This window comes from Carassius gibelio, chromosome B21 (genome assembly GCF_023724105.1).
Source record: "Carassius gibelio isolate Cgi1373 ecotype wild population from Czech Republic chromosome B21, carGib1.2-hapl.c, whole genome shotgun sequence".
Lineage (NCBI taxonomy): Eukaryota > Metazoa > Chordata > Actinopteri > Cypriniformes > Cyprinidae > Carassius > Carassius gibelio.
In genome coordinates, this window is record NC_068416.1 from 22,848,619 (window position 1) to 22,876,138 (window position 27,520).

The 27,520-nt window shown below is 37.9% G+C and overlaps 1 protein-coding gene across 2 annotated transcripts; it reads right to left on the reverse strand.

The window, feature by feature from the left end:
- Positions 1-1,258: 1,258 nt before the first annotated feature.
- On the reverse strand, positions 1,259-27,249 carry LOC127986253 (probable E3 ubiquitin-protein ligase HERC1). 2 transcript variants are annotated; one of them, XM_052588521.1, is made up of 37 exons: positions 27,060-27,249; positions 26,747-26,874; positions 26,463-26,671; positions 25,180-25,448; positions 25,049-25,101; positions 24,780-24,977; positions 24,512-24,686; positions 23,694-23,943; positions 23,294-23,510; positions 22,069-22,331; positions 21,845-21,972; positions 21,580-21,704; positions 20,567-20,782; positions 20,359-20,486; positions 19,184-19,383; positions 17,057-17,171; positions 16,710-16,841; positions 16,525-16,626; positions 16,258-16,431; positions 15,573-15,878; positions 14,414-14,479; positions 13,876-14,001; positions 13,655-13,793; positions 11,083-11,264; positions 10,803-10,958; positions 10,585-10,707; positions 10,015-10,117; positions 9,671-9,840; positions 9,446-9,584; positions 8,181-8,347; positions 7,735-7,904; positions 6,994-7,159; positions 6,844-6,920; positions 6,384-6,636; positions 6,148-6,300; positions 5,707-6,012; positions 1,259-3,311 (listed from the first exon to the last, which is right to left on the reverse strand). In XM_052588521.1, exons 1-37 carry the CDS (start codon positions 27,236-27,238, stop codon positions 3,126-3,128), a joined length of 6,249 nt encoding a protein of 2,082 aa, XP_052444481.1. In that variant the 5' UTR covers positions 27,239-27,249; the 3' UTR covers positions 1,259-3,125. The 2 variants fall into 2 exon arrangements, with proteins under 2 accessions (XP_052444481.1, XP_052444480.1); XM_052588520.1 differs by having other exon boundaries at positions 21,535-21,704.
- Between the last annotated feature and the right edge of the window lie 271 nt (positions 27,250-27,520).

Below are 27,520 nucleotides of genomic sequence, written 5' to 3' on the forward strand. Positions count from 1 at the left end.
GATGCAAATTGGTTCGGATTGCATGCTGTTCCTCAAAAGTCTGGCTACCTCTAAATATGTTGATCTGAACACTGAAGAGCTTCCCAACGCATTACAGCCAGTTAAACTCAAGTCCACGCCATCAGCAGCAGCCTGAGATGATGATTGCGGCTTCTCCAGAGCTGCATGAACACAAGCTCTCTAATGCATCAAAGCAGCTGAGATCAGTGCTTCGCCTTCCCTCTTTGATCCTCTCAGTCATCAGTGGCGAGTTTCCCTTCCTCCCATAATTCATTGGAGCAAGTCAAGGATGCTCATTATCACAATCACTTTCCTCTCGTCTCAGAGGACGGGTGGCATGCACAATTTATCAAAAATGATAGCATCTCATGAGGGGAATGGAACGCCCCTTTTTGTCCTAATAGTGGTCTGTGATTTTAAACCAGTTTGGCCCCTTCTGCCCGCGTTTTCCACCACATTTAGCTTGATTGTACAACTTTAATACTTTGCTTAATCTGATAAGCTTTTGTTATGGGATTCATATGAAGAAGGATGGAGATAAATGATTTGTTTGTCTGAAAACAGGATTGTAATTGAGTAAAGAAACTAAAAATATGCTTGCACTCAGCTGAATTATCACAGCGTGATAAGACTGTGCTCAGTGTGATTACGTGAGGTCATCTGATAGTCCCTGCTGCTAATTCAATACAGAGTACAGTTGGTGGATGAGTGGTGGGGGGCATTTTTACAATCCTATTTGTCCAAATAAACAGGAGAAGATAGAATAGCTAAAAATCTCATTTGCATAACTTGTATAGTTCTCCTCAAAATAAAAGTTTTACACGAGAAGATATGCCTGCCGGCAATCGCTGACATATGGGGAAAAATACCATGGAAGTCAATGGCTACTAGCAACTGCTTGGTTTCCAACTTTCTCCAAGATATCTTGATAACAATGTAAGTAGACCTCAGTGAACAGTACAAAATAAAAAAGGGTGGTGCATGACCCCTTCAAGAATCAAGCTACACTGGTCGTGCTGAATGTTTGTAAATTAACTAAAAAAAGATCTGAATCAAAAGAGTCAGTTGGGTGAATTAGATAAAACAGTCCAGCAATTTGTGTTTCAGAACTTGTGTAGAGAGCGTTCTGTATATATTATGCACTTCATATTTACTTCCAATCCTTCGGATAATTGATTAGTTTGGAACTCACTAAAATAGCTGGAATAGAAACACAAAACCATGGCAGAAAGAAATGACTTACCAAGCTGACACAAAAGTCTGTACACTAAATTTAATTTACAGTACAGGGCATCTTTCATCTGAGAGGCCATCGACATGAGATGTCATACAGTTCTTGTTCATTCTTGTTTTATGGCTTAATCTGAAATTTGAGCATTACCAAATACCACATCATAGCCTAACAAAGTACTCATTCATGTTAAAGTTAGTTCTGGATACTTCCATAAAAAATCAGCCAAGGGGCTTACAGTATATCAGTAGTGACTTGGGTTAGAAGAATCACTAGATAAATTAATCTGAAATCTGCAAATATTATAGTGAATAAGATTTTCCTAAAGCGAAATGCATATAGGTCTTAAAGGAACACTCCACTTTTTTTTGAAGATAGGCTCATTTTACAACTCTCCTAGAGTTAAACAGTTGAGTTTTACCATTTACGAGTCCATTCAGCCGATCTCTGGGTCTGGCGGTAACACTTTTAGCTTAGCTTAGCATAGATCATTGAATTGGATTAGACCGTAAGAATCTTACTCAAAAATGACCATAGAGTTTTGATATTTTTCCTTTTTAAAACTTGACTCTTCTGTAGTTACATTGTGTACCAAGACAGGCGGCAAATGAAAAGTTACAATTTTCTAAGCCAATATGGCTTTTTTTTTATTTTTACGTCAGTCTTAGTACATGGAAGTGTCTTTTAAAGTTTTAAATAGGAAAAATACTGAAATTTTTTGGTCATTTTTAAGCGAGACGCTTATGGTCTAATCAGATTCAATGATCTATGCTATGCTACCGTCAGACCCAGAGATCGGCTGAATGGTTTCGAAAACGGTAAAACTCAACTGTTTAACTCTAGGGGAGTTGGAAAGTGAGCCTATTTTTAAAAATAGGGGAATGTTCTTTTAAGTGCAAAACGGCACAATGAGTCCTCCTCAGTCGTCTTTCCAACACAAAGCTCAATCAGATAAATATTTCAGGAAAAACATAATAATTTACCAATACTGTAAACCACCGCATACTGAAGGTTGGAGAGTAAAGAGTGACTCTCCTCTATCAAACACACCTGTAAAAACAGTCAAAACATGTATTACATCCAGCATTGAGGCATACAAGCCCGAAGCACATAATAATAATACTGATGACCAATCAGCATCAGTGTAGCAAACCTGCACTCTCGCTCTGTGAGAATGCACAGACGTCTCCACGCGCTGTTTCACAGTTGCAAAAAAAAACACAAAAAAGGCTTAAATTCATTAAACCCTATGTAAATGTACAGCATCAGTACAGTATTTGGCAAATAAAAGACTGGAGTGCACACGTGCATGGCATTTGCAAGGATACATTCATTAAAGATACAAGCTAGCTTGATACAAACGCCCAAACAACGATTGCTCTGGGATTTGTTTCTCAGACTCACAGTACATTTTTATTTTGTTCGTTTTTTTTCACTGAGTCAGAAGGTATCGTGTACAGTACAGTACAGTAGTTTAATAGCCTTTGGCATAAACTGGGACAGGAAGCTAGCTGCCAAGTGCTCACCTACGAACCGGCCCAGTTTCTGTAGCTTACGCCAAGAGAAGAAACTTTGCGACCATTCCAGGAACGGCGCTTGTAACAGTATTATACTTTTTTTGTTGTTGTTTTAGAATCTTTCCCGCAATATTCAGAAGCACGAAGATGATACAAAAATGACTAAATACAGAATTGAATTGCTTAAATATTCTCCCTTTGACCTTGTGGAAGAACTGGTGTCTGCAGTGCATTCTGGGTACTGCAGAGAGTACGTATGTGTGGCTTTGGGACTGAAAACTGTATTGCATGTATGAGGAATAAGTGCAACCGGAGGCATTTATGAGGGTTATTCTGTGCTTCGTAGCGTTATAGAGTCTGTTTTTGCGAGGGCCACGTTAGAACTCTGTGTCAGAGCTGTCTGCGGGGTCGGTGTTGCGTGACAGCATGTAGTTGTCCATGTCTATTGAGGGGCAGTTGTGAATGGAATAGCGTAGGCGCTCGGCTAGTATGGCCTGGTTTGTGTAGGGAGGAAGGCGCAACTGGAAGAAGCACGTCTGGGCCGTAGGAAGTCCATTCACAGGCTGTTGAGAGAACAAAGTGAGACTAAAGACCTGGGCTTCATCCCAATTCACATACTGCCGTTGGACATGGAAAGTTCATATGCATAATTAGCTAGGCTGAATGATCGGACAATATTTGTTGATACTGTCAATATTGGCCAATAACTGTGACCATTTCTGTAACGTTTTAACAACTGACAAAATAACAGACAACATAATTTAAAAAATTACCATTTTGGGTTACATTTTAAATTATCTTTCCATAAAGTATTTTTTCCTGTGTCCCTTTCAGTTTTTAAATCTGACAAACATTTCATATAAATAAACATTAATAATCATATAAATAAAATATATTTTTACAATTTAAAATTTTGGGGTAATTTTTCTGTAAAATACAGGTGCATCTCAATAAATTAGAATGTTGTTGAAAAGTTCATTTATTTCAGTAGTTCAACTCAAATTGTGAAACTAGTGTATTAAATAAATTCAGTGCACACAGACTGAAGTAGTTTAAGTCTTTGGTTCTTTTAATTGTGATGATTTTGGCTCACATTTAACAAAACCCCACCAATTCACTTAATCAAATTAGAAAATGGTGAAAAGCCAATCAGCTAATCACCTCAAAACACCTGCAAAGGTTTCCAGAGCTTTCAGAATGGTCTCTCAGTTTGGTTCACTAGGCTACACGATCATGGGGAAGACTGCTGATCTGACAGTTGTCCACAAGACAATCATTGACACCCTTTACAAGGAACATTCATTGCCAATAAGCTGGCTGTTCACAGAGTGCTGTATCCAAGCATGTTAACAGAAAGTTGAGTGGAAGGAAAAAGTGTGGAAGAAAAAGATGCACAACCAATCCAGAGAACCGCAGCCTTATGAGGACTGTCAAGCAAAACCGATTCAAGAATTTCAGTGAAGATTTACAAGGAATGGACTGAGGCTGGGGTCAAGGCATCAAGAGCCATTACAGACAGACATGTCAAGGAGAAGCCCAAGTTGATTGAAGTCCAGTGTTACGTTTCCACAGTCTGTGATGATTTGGGGTGCAATATCATCTGCTGGTGTTGTTCCATTGAGTTTTTTGAAAACCAAAGTCACTGCACCTGTTTACCAAGAAATTTTGAAGCACTTCCTGCTTCCTTCTGCTGACCAGCTTTTTGAAGATGCTGATTTAATTTTCCAGCAGGATTTGGCACCTGCCCACACTGCCAAAAGCACCAAAAGTTGGTTAAATGACCATGGTGTTGGTGTGCTTGAATGGCCAGCAAACTCACCAGACCTGAACCCCTTAGAGAACCTATACGTTATTGTCAAGAGGAAAATGAGAAACAAGAGACCGAAAAATACAGATGAGCTGAAGGCCACTGGCAAAGAAACCTGGGCTTCCAGACCACCTCAGCACTGCCACAAACTGATCACGCTATGCCATGCCGAAGTGAGGCAGCATTTAAAGTAAAAGGAGCCCCTACAAAGTATTGAGTACATGTACAGTAAATTAACATACTTTACAGAAGGCCAACAATTCACTAAAAAAGTTTTTTTTTTATTGGTCTTATGAAGTATTATAATTTGTTAAAATAGTGAATTGGTGGGGTTGTGTTAAATGTGAGCCCAAATCATCACAATTAAAAGAACCAAAGACTTAAACTACTTCAGTCTGTGTGCAATGGATTTATTTAATACACAAGTTTCAAAATTTGTGTTTAATTACTGAAATAAATATATTATTGATATGCACCTCTATATTCAAAAGGTAATTTCATTATGTGTATATACACACACACACACACCTAAACTAGTTTTCCTATGTCTCTATATAAGTTATGATATCTACTGACAAACTTTTCATATAAATGAACATTAAGAATCATATAAATAAAAGATACATCATTGAAAATCTTTCCTGTTTTAGCTGAATTTTAGTAAAATAATTTTATATTACCTTAAAAAATAAATTTAATTTCATAAAATAAATCATGTCTACCTCTAATTCGTTGTCATACAATTCTGTTAGATTAAAATAATTTTGTAATTAACTAAAATGTTTATATTAAATTATACAGCTTTTAGTTAAATTCATTAAATTATTTTAATATATTTTTAATTAAGTATATTGTAAAGAAAGTATTCCAGAGCAATATTTTCTACATCTCATTTCTAGTCATTACATTTTATATATTAAATGAATATATATGTATATATATATATATATATATATATATATATATATATATATATATATATATATATATATATATATATATATATATATATATAATATACACACACATACACACACACACACAAATATATATACATACATACATACATACATACATACATACATACATATACATATATATATTTTTAGTTTATAATAAAGAGGATATTCTATACCTGACAGTAGCCTTACCCGATCAACTTTGATGATCTGAAATTTTTGTGTGATATCTGCCGGATTGGATGGCAGTCTGGAACGTCCAGACACGAACCGCAGGAACAGGACTCTCTCTTCATTGGTGAATTCCTCGAGGCTCTGCCACAGCCAGCCAATGAGCTGATGGCTGTCAGTAATGTCACGGTATCGGACCACCTTCTTCAACATTTCCACAGAGACCTCGGGCAGGCCACACACCAGCTGTTCCAGCTGTCGAGCCGTGAGCAGGGAAAGCAACGGGACTGGGATAATTGAGGACATGCCCTCCCTCACTGCTGCCACCTACATACACACAAAAACTACGTTACCTTTCTTTACTGTCAGCATGCAAGATCAGTCTATATGAACTATCCCTTTAAGCGAAATGTGTAACTAAGCTCACTTTAATTCTAAAGTGTCTGGATGAGAGGCAGATACCTGTCTGTCCATCTCATGAAGTCTGTAGTGCAAGGCTCTCTCCACATAATCGTTCCTGCTGGAGAATGTCAGAGGGACGTAGTGCCCACCAGGAATCACTGGAACCAATGTGCCATCAGCACTGTGTGCCACAAACGAGTCCAGAGGGATCATCTACAAATCCAGAATAAAAGAGAGTGAGAAAGTCATGTCTGAATGGATGATCTCTGCTGGTCTCTCGGGTCTGTGTGCCTCACCACTGTGAAGTTCTCTTCATTGATCACGCTGTTGTCCAGGTGTAAGATGCCCTGAAGTGAGCGGTACGTGAGCAGATCCACCTCCTCCAGGTCGGCAGCTCCCAGAGGAATACAGCACAGCTGTTTCCACACCCAAGGTGCCAGGTGCAGATCCAAAGGCTTTTTGGTTCGAATGGCCACCGCCATTAGGATCCCCAAGAAGCGAAACTGCACCATGTGATCATCCGAGACTGCTGCTGGGTTCAGTAAGAACCTGTCCAGACAATGGAGGTTAGTAGTAAACAGTTATTCTATTTAGAGCCAATAGAGTGCTGCAGGGATGACACATTTATGTAGACTAAAACCAGAAACTACTGGATTTTTGTCAAGTAAACCAGGGTGAAACTACCTTCTGGTTTATGCTATAAAAAGACATCATCGCTATACATTCTGCTTCTGCATTTCATTATTTACAACGTACCTGTCCGTGTTGCTACCAACATCTGCAGAGCTGTTGGGAGTGTGAATGAGAAGCTCGACCACACCGGACTGCAACTCCTAGGAAAATGGAATTCAGTTTTGGATGCCTGAACGTGAAAGCAAACCCTCCCTTTTAAGAAAATGGACTTACTTGGCACATTTCGGTAATGGTGTCGTCAAACACGCCGCCGGCGTCATCCGCCCCTTCTCCAACCAGTTTCACCTTCCATGCTCTGGAGGGCAGACGCAGCTCAGTAGGGTTCAGGTTCACCACCTGTTTGGCTATCTGCACGAAAATGGGCTTGCTTGAGCGCCCCCTGTGGATTGGAGGACAAGGTTAGATAATTCAAGTAAATGGTTTAAATCTTGGCAAAAAAAATTAAGAAAATTATATATAAGCATTTACTGTGAATTAGATTTATCAAGAAACATCTTGATGTTTTGTAGTATTTTGGCTTATTTAATGCTTAATTTGTCCTATTCTAAAACATTATTAAATTATATATATATATATATATATATATATATATATATATATTTTTTTTTTTTTTTTTTTTTTTTTTCACAAGTACATTACATCGAGCTCAGGTTCAGAAAACAAAATTAATAACAGTGTCTATAAAATAGTAATTATAATAATAAATATCATTCATTATTACTATTTTAATACTCCACAGAAAAGTAATAATTACAAAAATAAACAAAGAAACACTCTGAAACGCTGAAAACAGCTCATGAGCTGCTTACATGTAATAGAACACATTGCTGCATTTCACTCTGAATCTCACAGCAAATTTATTTATTTCATTAAATAACAGACTTTTGACAGTATTGCTTATTTTGTGAATTTGTGAATCTGATTCATTGTGCAGACCTGGTTAAAAGCTCATACCTGGTGGAGATCCGTTTGACTGTTATCTGGGGACCGTAGGTCTTTCCCTGGGTCATGGTTCTGCCGATAGTGCGAACGAGAGGAAGTGTGTTGACTTTCGGGGACAGGAGGCCTCGGAGTTGGCCCTGTACGATGGCAGCTGTACCAGAGCTATAGCGGGAAGCATTTACCTGGAAACCAACCAGACAGTGACACTGTCAGACAAAACTTCTGCATGGATATCGACCGACACAGACCTATTAGTCTGGAGGTAAAAAAAACAGGATCCCCGTAACAAGCAACATTTTCACACTGGACACAAATTCAGCTGAGCTTAGAAAATGATGAAAGGTTCTTGGCAGGGAGTCAGAGTACAGTTTTTTCCCAGTGAAACATCAGCAGCGAATGCTGTGATTCACATGAATGTGTGTGTGTGTGTGTGCTTGTTTTATTATTGATTGCTGTACCTGACAGCGGGGGTCGAGGTTCAGAAGCCTCCAGGACTTGTACATAAGATCAGAGAAGTGGTACAGTACTCTGAGACGGGTGTTTAGCACTTCAGGGCTGCAGTCTTTGAGGGCGTTATACTGCGGAGGCACGCACTGAGGCAGACCCAGCTGTATCCCTGAACAACCTACAAAATACACAGCCAGAGCTGTTGACATGAAATACAAAAACAAATCTCACATCCAACCGCTGAGGAACTGATCCTAGAACAGATGTTCACTGATGAGTTTTTATTTTTTATTTTTTATTTTTAGATATACTAGGATTCAGCAGAAACATGTCTAAATTACAGGTTTTATAGCTTTTGACAAATACATTTTCAGGATTTTTAATCAGTCTGCCTGTTGTTTGTTGCTACTGGATAAGGAGTTTTACTCATCATATTTGTAGAGTCAGTACCAAAAAGCAACTTCTAGTCAATACAATATTTTAGAGACAAGAATAAATACAATATAATTTACAATATACAATTATTGTTGTATATTGTACATTATTATATACAAATATACTTTTTTTTTTTGACCTTATTGTGTCAGACCAAGGCTGCATCTCATTGCTAGTTTTAATTGATCTTAGTGCTGCATTCAACAATACAGATCATGACATACTTTCAGATAGATTACAAAACTATACAGGTATTCAAGGGCAAGCTTTAAGATGGTTAAGATCCTACCGGTCCGATCGCTACAACTTTGTTTATTTAAACAGGGAGTCATCTCAATTATCACCAGTTTAGTATGTAGTGCCACAGGGATCTGTCCTAGGTCCTCTACGATTTTCAATATACATGTTTCCCTTGGTAATATTACTAGAAATACGGAATTAGTTTACATTGTATTGCTGATGATACTCAACTATATATTTCAACAAGACCAGATGAAACTTCTAAATTATCTAAGTGAATTAAAAATTTAAAAGACTGGATAACTGTCTCCTACTGAATTCGGATAAGACAGAGATATTACTTTTTGGGCCAAAAAGCAGTACATCTCTTTATTTTGTTGATCTCTTTCTGTCAGAAAAATAAAATAAAAAATGTTATGTTTCAAAATTAAAACTTACATTTTTGCAATTTTGTTTCATAGTACCAATAAGAACGCATTTACTATTGAACAGTGCTAGTTGTTTGGTGGATAAGTAAACATTATTAGCTGTTACACATGTAGATGATTTCAAACAGTTCACTTATGAAGTTCCAAGGCAGCTCACTGGGATTTGATTGTACCTGAAGCTCTGGTTGACAAAGCCGGTGTGGTCCAGGCTGAGGTATGACAGCGTCCAGCCGAGATCTGCCTGATGTTCTTGCCCTGTAGAGCAGTAACCAGAGTGGGCTCTTTGACAGGATTGGAATGGCCCAGACCCAGCTGCAATACACATAAAGAGGACATAAGCGCCACTAAATATTCACAGATTCTCAAATATCCACAGAAAACATCATTGCTGACAGTACCTGGGCCTCACAGTTGCAGCCCCATGCATACACATCTCCAGTGTTGGATAAGGCAAGGATGTGTTCACAGCCCACAGCAATATCCTCAATGAAGACGCCCTCCAGAGCGGGAATGATCTGCGGCCGGTTGTGATTCTTCAGCATGGAGTCCGGCAGACCAATCAGACGCTCTGTGAAAACATGCATGCATATAAGTAATTTGACAAACACACAGTAAGCTTTACGATTGAAATATTCTTTTGAGAGAAAAATTTATTCAGACTAGAATCAAAAAGCGATGTCACATTTACACACAAACACATTTGGATTATGATGATGAGGTTGATCATTTCTGGAGGGTCTACCTTGACCGAATGTGTAGACGTGTCCATCTTTTGCCAGAACCACTGAGAAATGTGTTCCACATCCAACCTTCTTAATGCCTTTATTGCAAAGAGCCTCCACTTTCTAACAATGAATAGAAATAGGACAATAAGCTGATGAAAAAAAAACATACACTGATTTTCATAAGTTTGGGTTCAGTAAGACTTTTTTTTTATTTTATAAATTATTACTTTTATTTAGAAAGATGCATCAAACTGATAAAAAATGACAGTACAGACATTTATAATGTTACAAAACATTCAAATACATGTTCCTTTAAACTTTTTTATTCATCAAAGAAAGTTTTGTCAATAATAAGAATGTTTCTTGCGCACCAAATCAGCACGATTTCTGAAGAGTCATGTGACAGTGCTGACTGGAGTAATGATGCTGAAAATTCATCTTTGCATCACAAATATTTATTGAAATAGAAAAATTATTTTACATTTTAATAATATTTTACGTCTTGTTTTTACTGTAATTTTGGTCAAATAATTGCAGCCTTGGAGACTTTTAATGAAAATGTACCTAATCGATCAGTAAGACTGTACCTGTGGGTAGCATTTCACTGTACATGGTCCAATACCCAGTTTACCATAATCACCGTCTCCGAAAGCCCACACACTCAGGCCGTCTGATGACAGGACCAAAGTATGATTGATGCCACATGACACCTAAACATGACAGAAAAGTTCATCTTCACTCATCACGCACTGGTCAAAGGTCATTTACGCACATTAGAATGAAAGTCCAAACAATGAAGAAACACCTGTCCAATGTGGTACCCATCCAGTGCTGTCACTCTCTCTGGGACCATCTTGTTTGAAGTTGACCTCTGACCCAAGCGTCCAGAATCTCCACTGCCAAAGGTGAAGAGTTTTCCGTCTGCTGTGATGACAGCTGAGTGTTTGAACCCACACGCCAACTGAAAGAGGGAAATGATGTTCAAACGAAATCTGATCACGTCAGAATCAGAAAACTGAATCTGAATTGTGAAAACTGATCATGTGATGGTTTTGGTGATGAACTTGGACTGTAATTTTCTTTACCTGCACCACTTCCTCTCCCTGCAGAGCCTCGATCTGTTTAGGTCGCCTTTGCCTTTCACTGTTCCCGTGGCCGAGTTTCCCATAATCCCCATCACCCCAGCTGAACACCTCTCCGGTCTCAGTGAGAGCCAATGAGTGGCCATCAGACCCATATGATGTCACCAGCTGAGTCACTACATAGCCTATTAGGGGAAAAAATTACATGAATAGAGGCTTTATATGTTTCCTGCATTTTATATAGAGTTCAAGTTAAGATTAAAATATATAATTAAGTTTATAAAAAAAATAAAATAATAATATTTTTTATAGGTCATTTTTATTATTATAATGTATTTACCCTCTGAGGTCTAAAGTCTAATCCCACTGTAATCAGCACAAACTGGGCTATAATAATATGTGAGCAGCATGTATGTACATGATTGTGTTTTTGAGAAAAAAAAATATTATGCATGGTTAGAGAAAAACTAAAAATGTTAAATCACTTGAATAAGGCAATAAAACACATACAGAACAATGGTTCCTGGGAGTTTTGAGAACTGGAGCTTCTAGCCTAGAATTTTTCTTTCTAAATGATGTGAAAATCATCTTGTTTACTCACTCACAGAAAACAATATATTGATTTAAATTTTCTAAGATACTTTTTGTTTGTAAAAGTTATATATGAGTAGGTGTCAACTATCAAAGACCCGCATAATGAGCTGCATAATGAGTCTTTCAGTCAGCTTGTGTCACTGAGAGGGAGGAGTTACGAGAAAGAATGTGAGGACAAAATAAATGTATATAATTTTATGTTTGTAGTTTATTTAGAATATTGAATTATCCCACATCGTAATTTAATATTCACTTGCGAGATAAACCGCTTATTAGGAACAATCAAAGCTGACTTTCGAAGCGGATTTTTTTGCATCATTACATCATTACTCTATTCACACAATCTGATTTTCTGAAAAAATAAAAAAAATAAAAACATTTATTGTTATCATTATTATTATTATCATTATTATTATTTATGTTGAAAATAGCTGAGAATTTTTTCTCAGTTTTTTGGGGGGATAAATTGAAAGAACAGCATTGTTTGTTACATTTGTTACAGTTACATATATTTGTTACATTTATATTATTTACATCAAGCTTTTGAATTGTATAGTATTGTATATTGTTATTGAAACTTCATAATGTTTCACTTGATTATGCATTTAGTCAGGAATTATAGTTTGGAAAAAGTCTAACTAGTAAAATGTTTACACGTTATGTGAAAACTAGTACAAGTATATAAATAAATAATTCGAGACTTACTCATGTTTATGATCTCAGCTGAATAAAGCACTTCATTCTTTTTCTGAGGAAGTCCAAAACTAAAATTCTCAACCACATCACATCTTTTTGGGGTGAATTATGTCTTATTCCTCTCATCGCGAAGCAAACAGTAAAATAAAAGAACTTGAAGAACAGTCTGGCTGCATTGTCTTCTGTTATGGGCGTATTCAAGCCACGCGCTTCAGTGAAACATTATAATCTGAATAGAGCGTTCAGTGCGGGGGCGTGGTCACATTAGAAGATAATGAAGGAAGACGTGAAAAACGGACATCGTGTTGTTTTCGTATGGATTACTGTAACACAGAATATTTGTTTTCGGGCGGGACTTGTTCCGTTTAAAAGTAAACAAGTCAACTTTCTATAGTCTCTAATGTCTCTTCGTTGAGTATTCACGGAGTTACAGTTTCATTTTAATGATGCGTGTCTAAATGAAGATCAGCGCAGACCAAGGCTGCAGACAGCACACTTTGTTTGTTATCTTTATTTTATAAGTGCACAGAGTTTTGTTGTTATTTTGTCTGTATACAAAAAAGTAGACCCTTTACAGATTCGATTGATGTATAGCTCATCTCTGTAAGATTAAAACTTAAAGTGTAATTTAAGTTTGTTTCTGGTTATCAAGAGAAAATGCCTCATAACGCGTATACGCGTTAATCGACTCCAGAGGGTTAACTAAACTATTACATATATTATTTAATTATATAATTATAGTTATAATTATAGTATTAGAAAAAGAAAGAGGTTATTAAATAATAAAATTAATGAATAAAATAATAATAATAATAATAATAATAAAAATAACAATAATAATAATAATAATAAGCATCATCTTAATCTTATTTTCAATACATAAAAAACCCTTAATCTTATTTCCAATATATAACAAATAATAATAAATAAAAAACAAATAAAAATAAAAAAGTACCAGCACAAGTTCAATACAATGTGTTAAAATTCAACGAATATTATTATTATTATTTTATAGTTACAATATGTTATTAAAAATAAATTAATACGTTGTTATTATTAATAATGCCATAATTATTATATTTTTGCTGTTATTATTATTGTTATTTATGTTGGTTTTTGTGAAGTTATTTTTATTTTATTAATACAAAAAAGAAAAAAATAAATAAATTGACAGCCACAGTTATTGTTCACTTTAAAAGGCTCTAAAATGATTGATATTTAACTACTGTGTTCTACACATATTACAGGCATTGGCTTGAAAATAAGTTTGTTGTGGTTACATTACCTTGTAAAGCTGAGATGATGGTTGGGGTGTAGAGGTCGTCTGAGTTACCCTGTCCGAGTCGACCGTAACTGCCCTCCCCTACTGCCAGAACCGTACCATTAGCCTGAACCAGGAACGTGCAGTTCTGACCACACACAACCTGAGAGAAACACACAGCGGAGATAAATGTAGATAACAATTTTTTGTGGTAGCTTTGCATGTGTTTTGTGTTGATAATCTACCTGTTGAGTCTGCGAGAGAGAGGGAGCGAGTGTGGGCACAGACGCGCTGGTCCCAGCATCCGCCAGCTGCCCGTGACGTCCATTACCCCACAAATACACCTCACTTTTACCACCCTGCTGCCAGTCCTGTCAAAACCACAAACATGACTTTATTAGATTCAAAAAAGATGTGTAACGCACAAATACAATAATATTTCCTTTATACACATTACAAAAACATTATTCTTTTAATGCAATCTCAAGCCAATTTAGCAAGCTGTAAAAATAAAATAGGCATAATAAGGAAATGAGTTTTATGTAAAGTAGAGACAGGTTTTGTGTGGCGCTGGCTGGTAGGGCTGGTGTGGGGTAATTTATAAAAGCTGAATGAATAAAAACACGTGACGAGTGATAAAAATCTGCCTGAGAGAACAATGCTGAACACAGGGGCTACACTGACAGAGATGAATGAGGGAGATGAAGGAAGATCCGGATGTCCTAACAAACACTTCCACATATCTGCTAAACCTCACACACGTTCAGGAACACACAGACTTACTTCAGGTCTGCTGGTCGCCCAGGACATGAGCTGTTCATCCATCATGAAGGTCCATTTACTGTTGTCCTGGAAGGAGAACAAAAGACCCTTTGCATAAATCAAAGTAACCTTTAAGGGCCATATTGTAGAAAACAGGATTTTCTGAGCTCAGCTAAGGAATTCTGCTGTCAGTGAGATTTTATTAATATTTTGAATATTCCTTTTTATTTGTATATTTTCGTTTAAATTTTAGTTAAAGTTTTAGTAATTTTGTTATTTTAGTACATCAACTTAAACTAAACTGAAAAATGATGCCTTAGTGACTAGCTGAAATAGGTTGTTAAATATATTTTAGTTAACATTTTAAATTGTTTTCAATTTCGTTTTAGTTTTACTTTACTATAATATTACCTGTGATGAATCATAATACAACATGTTTTCCAAAAATTACATGGAAATCTGGAAAAATATAAAAAGATTCAAGGAAAAACTATAAAATAACAATTATATTAGTGCTATACTTTTCTGCATTTTATCCATACTGATTGCACTCGTGTTGGAATTTTTTCATCGTTTACATCCTTTTATGCTTACTCAGTCTGTAATATTTGATTATTTGACTTTTTCTCATTTTAATCCTCGTTATTAGGGGTGCTCCGATCACGATCGGCCGATCGTTAATGCGCATCTCATCAGTAAAGCCGGTTTTCTAATCAGCGGTTAATTCCATCAGGTGCGTGATTTCACATAGAGCAGCTGTTACTACACAGAGCCGTTGTTAACTGAGATGATGGGCCAATAAACCCTGAAAATTAACGTGATTTGCGCATCTTCTCTATTAACAACGGCTCTGTGTAGTAACAGCTGCTCTATGTGAAATCACGCACCTGATGGAATTAACCGCTGATTAGAAAACCGGCTTTACTGACGAGATACGCATAACGATCGGCCGATCGTGATCGGAGCACCTCTACTCGTTATGTATTTTTTATTTTCTTAAAAGTAAATCAGCAAAAACACCTCATTTAATATTCTAATATAAAGTGTCAAAACGATTGTCAAAACAGGTCTCGAATAAATAGATTTTATTTTTTTTTGTGTAAAGAAACCTTCCTAAAATTATACGCCGATTTTGAAAAATAAAAAGCATTTCAGATGGATTCATTCCTTTGCATCCTACCAATGGTTTGGTCAACTCCGTGGATCCAGAATGGTGGAATTCAGGTGCAATGAAGGATTCTGGGAAGGCGGTGCCACGAGCAAACGCCTCTGCGCTCTTCACTGTGGTTGAATAGATGGAAAGCCAGTTCCACTCTGAGGGGCAGAAGGATCCAGGGGCCCCGTCCTGATCCAGCTCTGTCCCGCTGTGGTGAGGCGGCCTGGGCTGATGGCACAGTAACTGATCCAAGAAGAGACCCACGGCCAGAGCGGCCAGACTCTGAAGAAAGGCACTGTGGGTCAACTGATCGCCTGCCATCACATGACTCTGAGGAACAACACACACATGAAAGGATATATTGTTATATAATATCTATAATGTATTGACAATACCATTTCTATAGAAATTATTATGGAATAATTGAGGTTTGTCATTTAAAAAAAGCTCTCCAAGACTGCATTTATTTGTTCAAAGATACAGTAAACACAGCAATTGAAGTATTTTTGCCGATTTTGTTATTTAGATTGCTAACTTGAAGGGATGGTAAAAGATTATAGCAAAACTTCCCCCTTTAAGGCCATTTTTTTTTATATAGTCTAGATTTAAACAAAATATTTAGCAGTTATCGTCCACAACGCAAAGACAGCAAAATATATCTCATTACATGTAGTTTGAGTTTTCAGTTTTGATGAGAAACTGTATGTACCTTCTCATAGCTGTACTGCTCCTGAAGCAATGTGGGAAGGCGCTCAAGAAAGACGGCCATGCAGGGGGCACGATTCAATCCCAGAATGCCCTGACTGCGTAGAACGGAACGGCAGGAGGCCAGAACGTGATTCTGAGAGATCCAGTCTGGGGTACAGCGAATAAGCAAAACATCCTGAGGTAGGAGAAACAGAATTAAACATTTCTTACACATTTTTTTTATTAATCGTTAACTGAACTAAACACTTTTTCAGAAAGTGCTCAGTACCTTTGATCTACCAGAACAAGCGGTCACCCCTATGTGTGGGATCCAGGTGGTACAAACCACAGAGCCCATTCCTGTAACCACAGTCTGCAGGACTGAACCATCCTAGAACACAGGGGAGTCACAATTAAAAACAGGAGCTTTTTAAAGCTAATAAAAGAAATACCTATAAGAAGCATTTGACTCACCCTGAGAGACCAGATGTTGAGCACCCCTCCGATTCCTCCAGACACCAGTGCAAGTCCACTGGGACAAAAGGACAGGGTCTTTACCGCCGTAATGTGCCCACTCAGGCGGAACACACATTTAGCATTGCCCCGCTGAAACACAAAACACACACACACACACACACACACACACAGCTTCCTTAAATTGTTCTTACAAAGTCCAAAAAATACATTTAGTGACAAGTAATCTAACAGTAATAAAGTGAATTAAAAGTAAAGTTAAACAGGCAATAAATAAGAAGACTTAAGTTATTATCCAAGTAAATTATCTCCCCAAAAAAGCAAAACGAATCATAAATCAATCTGACCTTGATGGCATTGCTCTTGTCTTGGCTGGTAGAAGGGGTGAGGAAATTGGGCGCTGAGACATTAGTGCCCCCTTGAGGAAGAGTCCACACATACAGGAGGCCATTTTGACATCCACTGAAGAAATAAAGGAAAATTTTTATATTTAGATGATGGATTGCACACCTGTGCATCCTTGAATACCAACATAACAGATAAATGTCTACATATCCTAAAAATACTTCATGAAGGACTCATTTAAAGCTCTCCTCTGAGATATCTTGTACCCGTTCTTCACGTTAATGGTGTGAAAAATATTAATAGTGCCATATTATACACTTTTGTAACATTTTAGGACCACTTGATTCACACTTATAATGTTAATGTTTCTTCCCCCAAAGTCGTCATTTAATTTGACAAATTTTCATCTATTTTCCACCCTCTTTATGACTTTTAGGTTTTACTTCTGTTCTATCTATTATCTAAATGAATGTCACAGGTTTTATTATGAACAATTTACCTGTGTATTTTACTACATTATTAAATTGTATTGTTTTGAGTTGTCTATATATATATATATATATATATATATATATATATATATATATATATATATATATATATTTTTTTTTTTTTTTTTTTTATATTTGGTTACACTCTGTTTTAGTATTGAAAGAAAATATGTTGCTATCTGGATTATTATACCTGGCAAAAAAATTAATAAAATTCCTTAATGAAATATAATATTAAAAATTCCAATGCAACATTTCTAATTTTATTGATATCAACTTATAATAAATAATTAAAATAGGGAAAAAATAATTAAAAAAATATAATAATTAAAACTATACAAACATTTAAAAACAACAAAAACACACAACAAACAGTCCCTCCAGAAAAACACGGATTATTTTTATGATTGTTGCGGGCAAAAATGCTTGATTTTGCGGCAGGTTTCTTAAAAAATGCGATGGAATATGCGGGATATTTTTGCAATCTTATGCGATGAAATTGTGGGCACTTGCAAAAACTGCGGTTTGATGAAAAAGAGAAAAAAAGGTGACCCCCAACACTCTGTTCTAACTAGGCTATTACCTTACTGTAATGAGTCATTTCTTATGACTTCCTATGATAAGCAAGCATACTAAATCACAGAATATTTAAGTTCTCATTCTGTTTTATTTCAGACCTTAATTAACACATGGCTCAAACTTACAAAACATTGAGTCAAACAAGTTCTCCAGCTTTACAAAAGGAATAATCAACTACTTCTGTAAAAATGAATACAAATAAAATATACACACAAATATACAAATGCTGTTTTACAGGAATTGCAAAGTGCAATCTTACTGCTACGTAAATTATTTTACATACTACTGATATTACAACTGTAAGGTTTTGGTACTATTCTGTAACAAAAAAGTACAATCTTACAACTATAGAGGTGCATCAACTTCTGAATGAAACTACAACAGTCCACTGTGAAAATGAAAGTTAACTGCGTAGCCTTTAACACTGGCCTATCATTCGCCATCCTCATCCTCATCCCTCTTTCAAAATAATGTGCCCCCACTGTCATGTAACACACCGGGTAACTGCTTCGCACGGTCTTTTGCGCTTATTTTTGTTGGCAGATGAGAATGATTTGCGTCCTTCACGCTGGTTTCACCGCGGGCTTCACAGATGATGTTCACGTCGCGCAATTACGTCACTTCATAAGTTTCCCATTGGGAAATAATGGCGATTTACTTGTTTGAAGTAAACGCAACATTTCTCAACTTTCTGCTAAGATATATGTGACTTTTTTGCAACAAAAATTATTATTATTATGAAATCATGCTACCTCCGCATATTTTGCTTCCTGAAATCGGCAATTTATGTGGCGAAAGTGCGGCGAATTTGAAAAAATGTGACCCCCGCATAAATATGCAGCCCTTGGCTGATTATGCATTAAATCACGCGATCACATAATCGCGTTTTTCTGGAGGGACTGAACAAAATTACAAAAACTGTAATAGCATCTCAATGATACTATAAAATAACACTGGTTTCTATTTCCATTTCAATGCCATTTTAGGATTTCTACATGAAATGAGTGAATATGGCTCTGAAAATCGCTGTAATGACTATTAAGCATATGGCACACTCACACTGCCATCATAAGACGAGGCTCCGGTCCTCTGCCGGGCAGAGGGCACCATTCGGCCGTGTTGACTGTGCCCATGTGGAACAGAGAGTGGAGGGTGACCCACGCACCGCTGGCACGACCCCAGATCTTCACCACCTCAGAGCGGCCCACAGACAGCAGCAGATGACCGGTAGGGTCCCACCGGAGCGCACTCACACTCTCCTGTCAACATAAAAGCATGTCAATCTCAAAACATATGGGTTCATTTGCGTCAAAGTATGTGTTCAGTTTCAATCTGTCTGAAATGTGTGAAGAAACCAAATTCATTTCACTAATTCAGTTCATTTGGTTTGTTCAGGTCATCATTGAAAAGTTTCCCCAAAGTCTCCATGTTGCATTTCATCGAATGAAAACAAATGTATTTTGTAATGAAAAGTTTATGGGTGGCAAGATTTTGTATGTTTTTGAAGGAATTCTCTTATTTTTATCAAGACAAAGGTACAGTAGAAACACGACTGAGATTTAAAATAACTTTTTTCTATTTGAATATATTTTAAATGTAATTTATTTCTGTGATCAAAGCTGAATTTTCAGCATCATTACTCCAGTTTTTACTTTTAGTGTCACATGATCCTTCAGAAATCATTTTAATATGCTGAATTTGAGATAAAGAAACATATTAATTATTATTATTATAACAACTGCTGAAAAGAGCTGAGTTGCTTAATATTTTAGCAAATAATTATTTATGTAACAATAGATTTATCTGAAATGCAAATCTTTCATAACATTATAAATGTATTTACCATAACTTTTGATCAATTTAATGCACCTTTGCTGAATAAAAGCATTATATAATAATTAAAATATATAATTATTATCAATATTAATATTATTAGTAATATTTAAAAAGTAAATATATATATATATATATATATATTTATTTTTTTGATAATAATATAATGAATATTACTGTTCATCACCATCACTTATTAAATTATATTAATTTACTTATTATATTTTATGCCAATTTTGATTAAGAAAATAAAATATAGTGTTGCTTATGATTCCTATCCCTATTCCTATCTTCCAAACAAACAATTTCAATTAGTCCACATAAATGATTTTATTCACTAACCAGACCATCATTATTGGCGAATGAAGTGTTTGTCTTTGTTTTGAGGACTCCATACTCACAGGAAATGCTGTTAGCAGAACAGGCGGCTCGATTTCGTAGCTCTCAGCTGTTGCTAGTAGAATTTTGCCATCGGGGTAGCCCACGGCAAAGGGTTTTTCAACACTGTACCAGGCCAGACACTGAGGTGCTGAAAAACACAGCGACAGTCATTCACCACTGAATTCAAGAACACACATTAAAACATCTTCAGCACATTTAAGGACTAACCTTCTTTCCTGTAGCAGTGAGTGAGCTCTGTTCGCTCCACCCTCAAGTCGTCTGTGACCTCCAGCCAGCAGAGGGAGCCATCCAGCCGGCCCACCAGCAGACTCTCAGGAGCGCTGACCTGGCTGCAGGCTTCAGGACTGAGGAACGGAGTGGAGGTCTGAACCCACGAGAGTGCAGTGACCCAGGAGGACTGAGCCTCGATGTGTGCCTGAGTACCTACAGGAAAGAAAGTCTTAAAAGGTGCTTCTATAACACAACCAGAAGCAAATAAAGTTTTTTGATGCAAGATTATGGTAAAAAAAAAATTCTTCAGAATAACATGCACTGATGTATTGCGCACAATAAGTCCAGAAACAATTAGGGCCGTTTCATAGTCAACGCGAGAAACGCAAGCAAGCAACGCGAGCGAGCGACGCGCTCCCTTTCATAGTCTAAACAGTGAACGCAAGCGTCACGGGTGATGCGTGTATGCAATACACCGCTCACGCAACAGGGGGTAGTAGAGTCGGGTGATATTAGTAGAGTCGGGTCGCGTGATATTCAGATCACAATGGCAACTGAAGAGGAGTGTATTCTGTTGCTGATGAACTATCGTATAAATGTGGATGAATACGTATAAGTTTGCATAATTTTTCCTCTTCGCCCGCCATTGTATTCAAACCTTCTTCTTCTGTAAACACAATGTACTTGAATTAATGTACAATACTTGCAATGTCGCCCCCACTGACAATGCATAGTATTGCGTGAATCGGCGCGTCGCGTATCAAAAACTAGGACGACACATTTGGCTACGCACCGACGCATAATGGCGGCCGAAGTGTAACGATGAGTAGCCTCGTATGCGTACAGATGCGTTGACTATGAAACGGCCCTTAATAAGTAAATAGAGATAATTTTGCAGTCATATTGTCTTTACGTTTACTTGCGCTTACAATCAGTTATAAATTACTGTATGCCCATTCGATTACATAGAAGATTTGGTGCTGTGTGTGGCAGCAGGATGCTGGTCTGACCATTGACAGTCCAGATGTTGATGAGTTTGTTCTGGAAGGCGGCCAGTAGAGTTCCCCCTGCGCTCCACGATACGGCGGACAGCAGATGAGATCCCATTGAACCATCTGAGCTCTGAGCATCCTCACTGCAGAGACCACACACAAACACACATCTGTCAGCGTCCAAAGTGTCTCATTCAACAGAAAAATTATTTCCCGACGGACCTAGGAAGCATCTGGAATTTCTCTCTTTCCTAATCAAAGAGAAAAAGGCAGGGAGTCTCACCTGACGCTGCAGGTGTGTGTGTGCTGCAGTTCTGCTGTGTTCGGCGTTACGGCCCACAGTCGAACAGTTCCGTCCTGTGAGCCGGTGGCCAACAGACCTTGTTCTGAATTCCAGCTGCAGCTGCTCACCTACAAACACAGCAGCCAATCAGGAACAAGCCAAGACATAGAGAGAGAGAGAGAGAGAAGGAGGCTTGCAAGACATTGCATCTACATCCTCTTTACCCTGTTCAGATGTCCTTCCAGCTTCTTGATGGGACACTTGCGCAGATCTCCAGCCATGTCGCTGTATGTCTGGGGTCTGACAGGGTTGTCTTTCTCAGAGACCGCCAAGGCCTGGACCAGCTGTTGTGCCGCCCACTGTCGGTGTCTGCTGGTCAGCCTGGCCGACAGGGCACAGGCAGCGAGCGCATTAGCCAGCTCCAGCGGCCCGACCCGCACTCCCGCTTGAGAGTGAGGGGGACCTGAGGGTGGAGGGCTTCCGCCTTCTGTCCAATCACGTGCGGAGTTAATTAGGATAAGTTAGTTCCAGATCATTAACTACCATTTAAAAATGATATATGGATACCTAAGTGAGTCACTAGAATTAAAATCAGCAGGGTCCCCAAAACCCTTGACCACTGTCCATAACTTTTCCATACTGTAAGTTTTCCAGCCTATCATGATTACTGGTTATTAATTAATTTATTTATTTGTTCTAACCAATGACATATTTTAGAGATAAGCTAAGAGAAGAAAAGGTAAGAGAAGATATAAGATAAGAAATAAATTTGATTCATTATAGACATTTCCTTTTCATGATTTCCAGACCTGGTAATCGCAGTGTAAAATTTTCTGATACTTCAATAAACAGTTTAAACAAACCAAATAAAAAAAATTACTTGTACCTCATGACAGTGAGATTTATTAAAAGTTAATAAAAACTAATAAAGAATGAAACAATAAAAATGAAAACAATTAAAAATATCCTGAAACTTACAGGTTTTCTATGATAGAGACATAAAATATCAATATTTTATTTATTTTTAGAATCTTGCAAATAAATAAAAATATCCTGTTGCTTCCAGGATTTCCATGACAGTTGGATTTATAAAAAGCTTATAAAGAAAAAAAAAAACAATTGTAAATGTAATAATAAAATGTAAACACTTAATTATTAAAACGAATTATTAGTATTAATATTATTTATTAATATTTCATATTTTAATATTTAAAATGTAATATTTATAAGTATTACATTTATAAATATGACAAGTATTATATGTTATGTCATGTGATCATTAGCTATTATAAAAACAATTATAATAATAATAATAAATAAAAAAATTACAAAAAAAAAATCACTTAAAATATTTCAGGTCTAAGGGGTTTGGATGACAAAGTTCGGAAATCGCTGGTCTAAATTAAACTAAAACATTTAAAATGTGTACCATTTTGAGAAATTCTTTACCCTTTGATTCAGTGGAATCGCTTCTTTGCACATTATAACGGTATCGAACGCCTTTCTCCGTCAGGAGGGACACCAGACTCTGTGTGACCAGGAAGGTGGGCGGGGTCAGTTCTCTCAGCTCCTGTGGCGCCCCCTTGAGGGCGGAGCTTTGCCTCATCCTCTGCTGCGGATCGGTGATAGCGCTAATGTTCATCCCTGTAGCTGCTGCCATGAGATCCTGAGAGGAAGGACATGCAGGTGAGACAGCATGATTACACGGCAGACAGGATGATTAAATGAGCTGAAGGGAGAGAATGATGAAGAGCATAGCAAGGATAATGAGGTGAGAAACATTAGTAGAGGAGACAAGAAAGACGGTTGGGAGGGAGGGGAGACAGAGAGAGAGAGAGAGAGAGTTTACCTGAGTGCAGATGTCCACTAACTCTCTGTAGGCAGCAGGACTGTGAGACACTAAACTGCCGATAGCAGAGCTGAGGAAAGATAGGAAGGCGGAGCCTGTGCGATCATTCACAGAGCCACGCCCGATTCCCTGCTGGCCCACGCCTGTGTGGACACGCCCCCCCGCTGCCAGACACATCAGCCGCACCAGGATACGGATGTCAGCCAGACCCAGAGCCTCCAGACCACTGGACTGATTACACACTGAACAACTGAAACACACGGTGACAGACACACAGTGTGTATATTTGTACATCGATATGGATTATCAAAAAAAAGAATAATAATACAAAATTAAGGGATTGCAGTGGGTTATAAAAAAAGGGTCGGGGTTAAAACTGGCTACATGACTGGAGAAGTGCACCATATACACAAAAATTCATTTGATTTTAAGATTACGAGGACAATTTTTTTTTATAAATAATAAATAAAATAAACATATGCATAAATCAGTCAATATTATATATGTATTATATACATATATAATACTGGATTTGTGTGAAGGAGTTAATTTTCTGGCAAGGCAAGGAAAATCTGTAAGGATTTTGCTAAATGGTTTTAAATAAAGTAAAATGTGTTAAAAGAATAAACAAATTAGTCAAATATAATGAAATGGCCAAGGAAAGGGTAACACGTGTGACTAATGAGGGTGATGCTGATGGGTGAATAATGGAGTCCTGCAAGGCTTCGATTCTGTGCAGGTCAGTCAGACATTGATGGATCCATCACAGTATGATATGTCAGACTCGATGAGGGAAGTCCGGTGTGAGTGGTTGTTACCTGGTGGACGTCTGTGAGAGCGCTCTTATCACTATACTGTAGGCCAGCAGGATCTGAGCGGTGGAGGTGACTCTCCTCAGAGCCAACAGTCTCTCCTGGGGCTCCCGCAGGGATGCTGCCTGCTCCCCGAGACTCAGAGGAACCGAGGAGCTCTTCAGCTCGGTGCTGACAACACCTACACACAAAAATAAAACCACAACCTGCTGCAATTCACTCCGATTTTTTGGAAAGCTCTTATAGGAAACATGAAACAAAAGAAGACCATTACCTTTGTAGAGCAGGTTGTTGGCGCCGCTGACCGAACCACTAACAAGGGCTCCGAGCGGGTCGTGTTCAGTGAAGGGGATTGGGTTGGGCACGGGCTTCTTCTCACTCAGACCCAAAGGCCTCAGAAGAATCCCAAAGTCCTCCAAACCTGTAAGCCTGTCTGAATCCGAGTCTTCCTGGTTACCTAGATCCCATTCATCTAATACAGAGACATTCAAATCATTACACATTCATTTATTAAAATGGATAGTGCTGGTTCTGCACAAATACCTTCTGATGTACCATCTAACTGACCAATCAGATCAGACGCCAAACCTCTTGCGCTGGAAAAACAACATCTGGGTTGTTATATAGCAAAGAAGTCAAAGGCTACAGCATGTTGACCGTTTCTTCATCTTCACCTGTCCTGTTTGGAGCTCATAACCCCCAGGTTTGAGGCTAGGTACTTTTCCCTGCATGCAGTGCACAGGAGGTAGTACGGGCTGCCTGATCCGCATTCCCCTCCGAACCAGCCGTCCACGTAGGCTCCGTTGCTGCGGTAACCACGGCGACCGGCGCTCTGACCGCAGCCCGGGTGGTGACGCTTCATGTGGTTGTTGAACTGCAGGGTGAGTGTGTTACACAGCTCACACTCCACCATCTCATGAGGATCCGGGGGCTCATCTCTTCCCTGAGACAGCAATGAAAATACACTCATAAACCGACAAATAATATGAAAAGCAAAACAGCCAGAATGATGAAACAAACAACAGTATTCAGACAGAATGAGAGAATAAATGAGAAAACAAATACTAAACGATAGGCGACGATAATATGACTCACACAATAGACAGAAAGACTGAATGACAAAGTGAGAGAGAAATAGAACGTATGGAAGAACGAGAGAAAAATAGAGCGAATGAAAGAAGAAAAGAAGAAAAAAAAGAATGACAGAATGAAAGAAAAATACAACTAATGAGAGAATTACAGAAAAAAAGGAATAAAAAGATCTATGAATAAAAGATCATTAAAAACGTAAAAAAACATGATAGAATGAAAGAAAAGTACAATGAGTGACAGAATGATTGAAATACAGAATTAATGAAAACAATGGAAAAATGGAATGAAAGAATGAGAGAAAAATAGAACATAGAGAACGAGATGAAAACAGAAATGACAGAACGATAAAAAATAGAAAACAAATGACAGAACAATAGAAATAAAGAATTAAAGAACAAAAGAACAAAATAGAACAATAGGAAAATACAAGTAACGAGAGAACAATAGAAAAATAGAACACATGAAAGAATGAGAGAAAAAAAGAACAAGTGGCAGAACGATGGAAATCTAGAAAGAATGACAAAAAGAAAAAATTGAGAATGACAAAACGACAGAATGATTAAGGAATAGAATGTATGAAAGAAAACTAAAATGTAGAACAAATGATAGAACAATAGAAAAATAGAATGAATGACAGAATGAGAGAAAAACAGCACGAATTAAAGAACAATGACAACAGAATGATAAACAGAGGGAATGACAGAATGGTAGATACAACAACAGAACAAAAGGCAGACAGAACGACATGCAGACAGAGAGACCAATAGATAGATACATAAAATTATAGGGCGATAGAATGGTGGATTAAAAAAATAGACAGAAAAAAACAACAGATAAAACAATAGACAGATAGCGTCTCCAGTACCTCTACCATCCACAGCGTGTCCCTCTCAGAGGTGATGAACTCTGGGGTGAGCAGCTCCTCATACGGCTCTTCCTGGTACGGATCATCCATGTAGCCCAGCTCGGAGTCGTCTTCAGCAGCAAACGGGTGCGTTTCGGCCCGCTCTGGCCACTCTGCCACTCCCACGTCCTGTGCGTACAGCGGTGGGACAGGACTGGGCGACGGGGAGTCTGAAACCAGCCAGTAAGGTGAGCAAACTCATCCTTGCTGAATTAATAAGAAACCATACTGTGTGTGATTCTGACCGGCTCTCCTGAAAGATGTTCTCTGAGTTACTCCGGACCGCTGCCTCCGTGCAGGTGGGGGTCTGTTCCTGGTGAGGTGAACATCTAAGAAGTTCTCTCTCTCCACCAAGTCCAAACCTGCCAACAGACTGGAAAACACACAAAGGATAAATGGAAATGAGACCACTCTGGGATACAATTCTCCTTGCAGTGTGCTCTCTTGTATATGAGTTTTTAGGAAATTTTGTAGATCATTGTGATCTTGCAAACATGAAATTGGTTGGTTAGGACTCAAAACACTCAAAAAAGCATCGTGTATGCATGATGAATTCACCTCTCGCAGGGTTCTCTGCTCTCCTGTAGGGTGAGAGGAGCTGGAGACTCAGGGCACTGGACCGTCTCTGGCCCTTCAGATGAGGACGTATCAGTGGCGCCCCCTACAGATGAGCCCTCTCCTGTGATGGGATGTTCCAGCATCCAGCTGGCCAGCACCTCGATGGTGCGTGAGTCCATCTCTCCAGTGACCCCTGAGAGAGGGAGGTCAGGGAAAACACCGTTAATACACACCTGACTGAATTAAAGTTTCTTGTGATCTTAAAATCCTTTTGGTCCGAAGTGTATGAAAAATGCTTGAAACTTGTATATAAAGTGACTGTCTGGATTACTTTAGTTTTTCTATGGAAGCAGACTTGTTGGACTAGATATTGAAGGAAACTTTAATACAGAACTGATTAAACTATATATCTATGGAAGATTGTTTCTGCCATGAGATTAAAAAAAAAAAACATTTTTTAT

Excerpts from the sequence above, each read along its gene's own strand:
- LOC127986253 (XM_052588520.1), bottom strand. The coding sequence starts at position 27,238 with ATGGACTCACGCACCATCGAGGTGCTGGCCAGCTGGATGCTGGAACAT. Across the intron at positions 24,687-24,779 it reads CAACAACCTGCTCTACAAAG|GTGTTGTCAGCACCGAGCTG; the intron begins GTAATGGTCTTC and ends TTTTGTGTGTAG. Across the intron at positions 23,944-24,511 it reads CTCTCACAGACGTCCACCAG|TTGTTCAGTGTGTAATCAGT; the intron begins GTAACAACCACT and ends CGTGTGTTTCAG.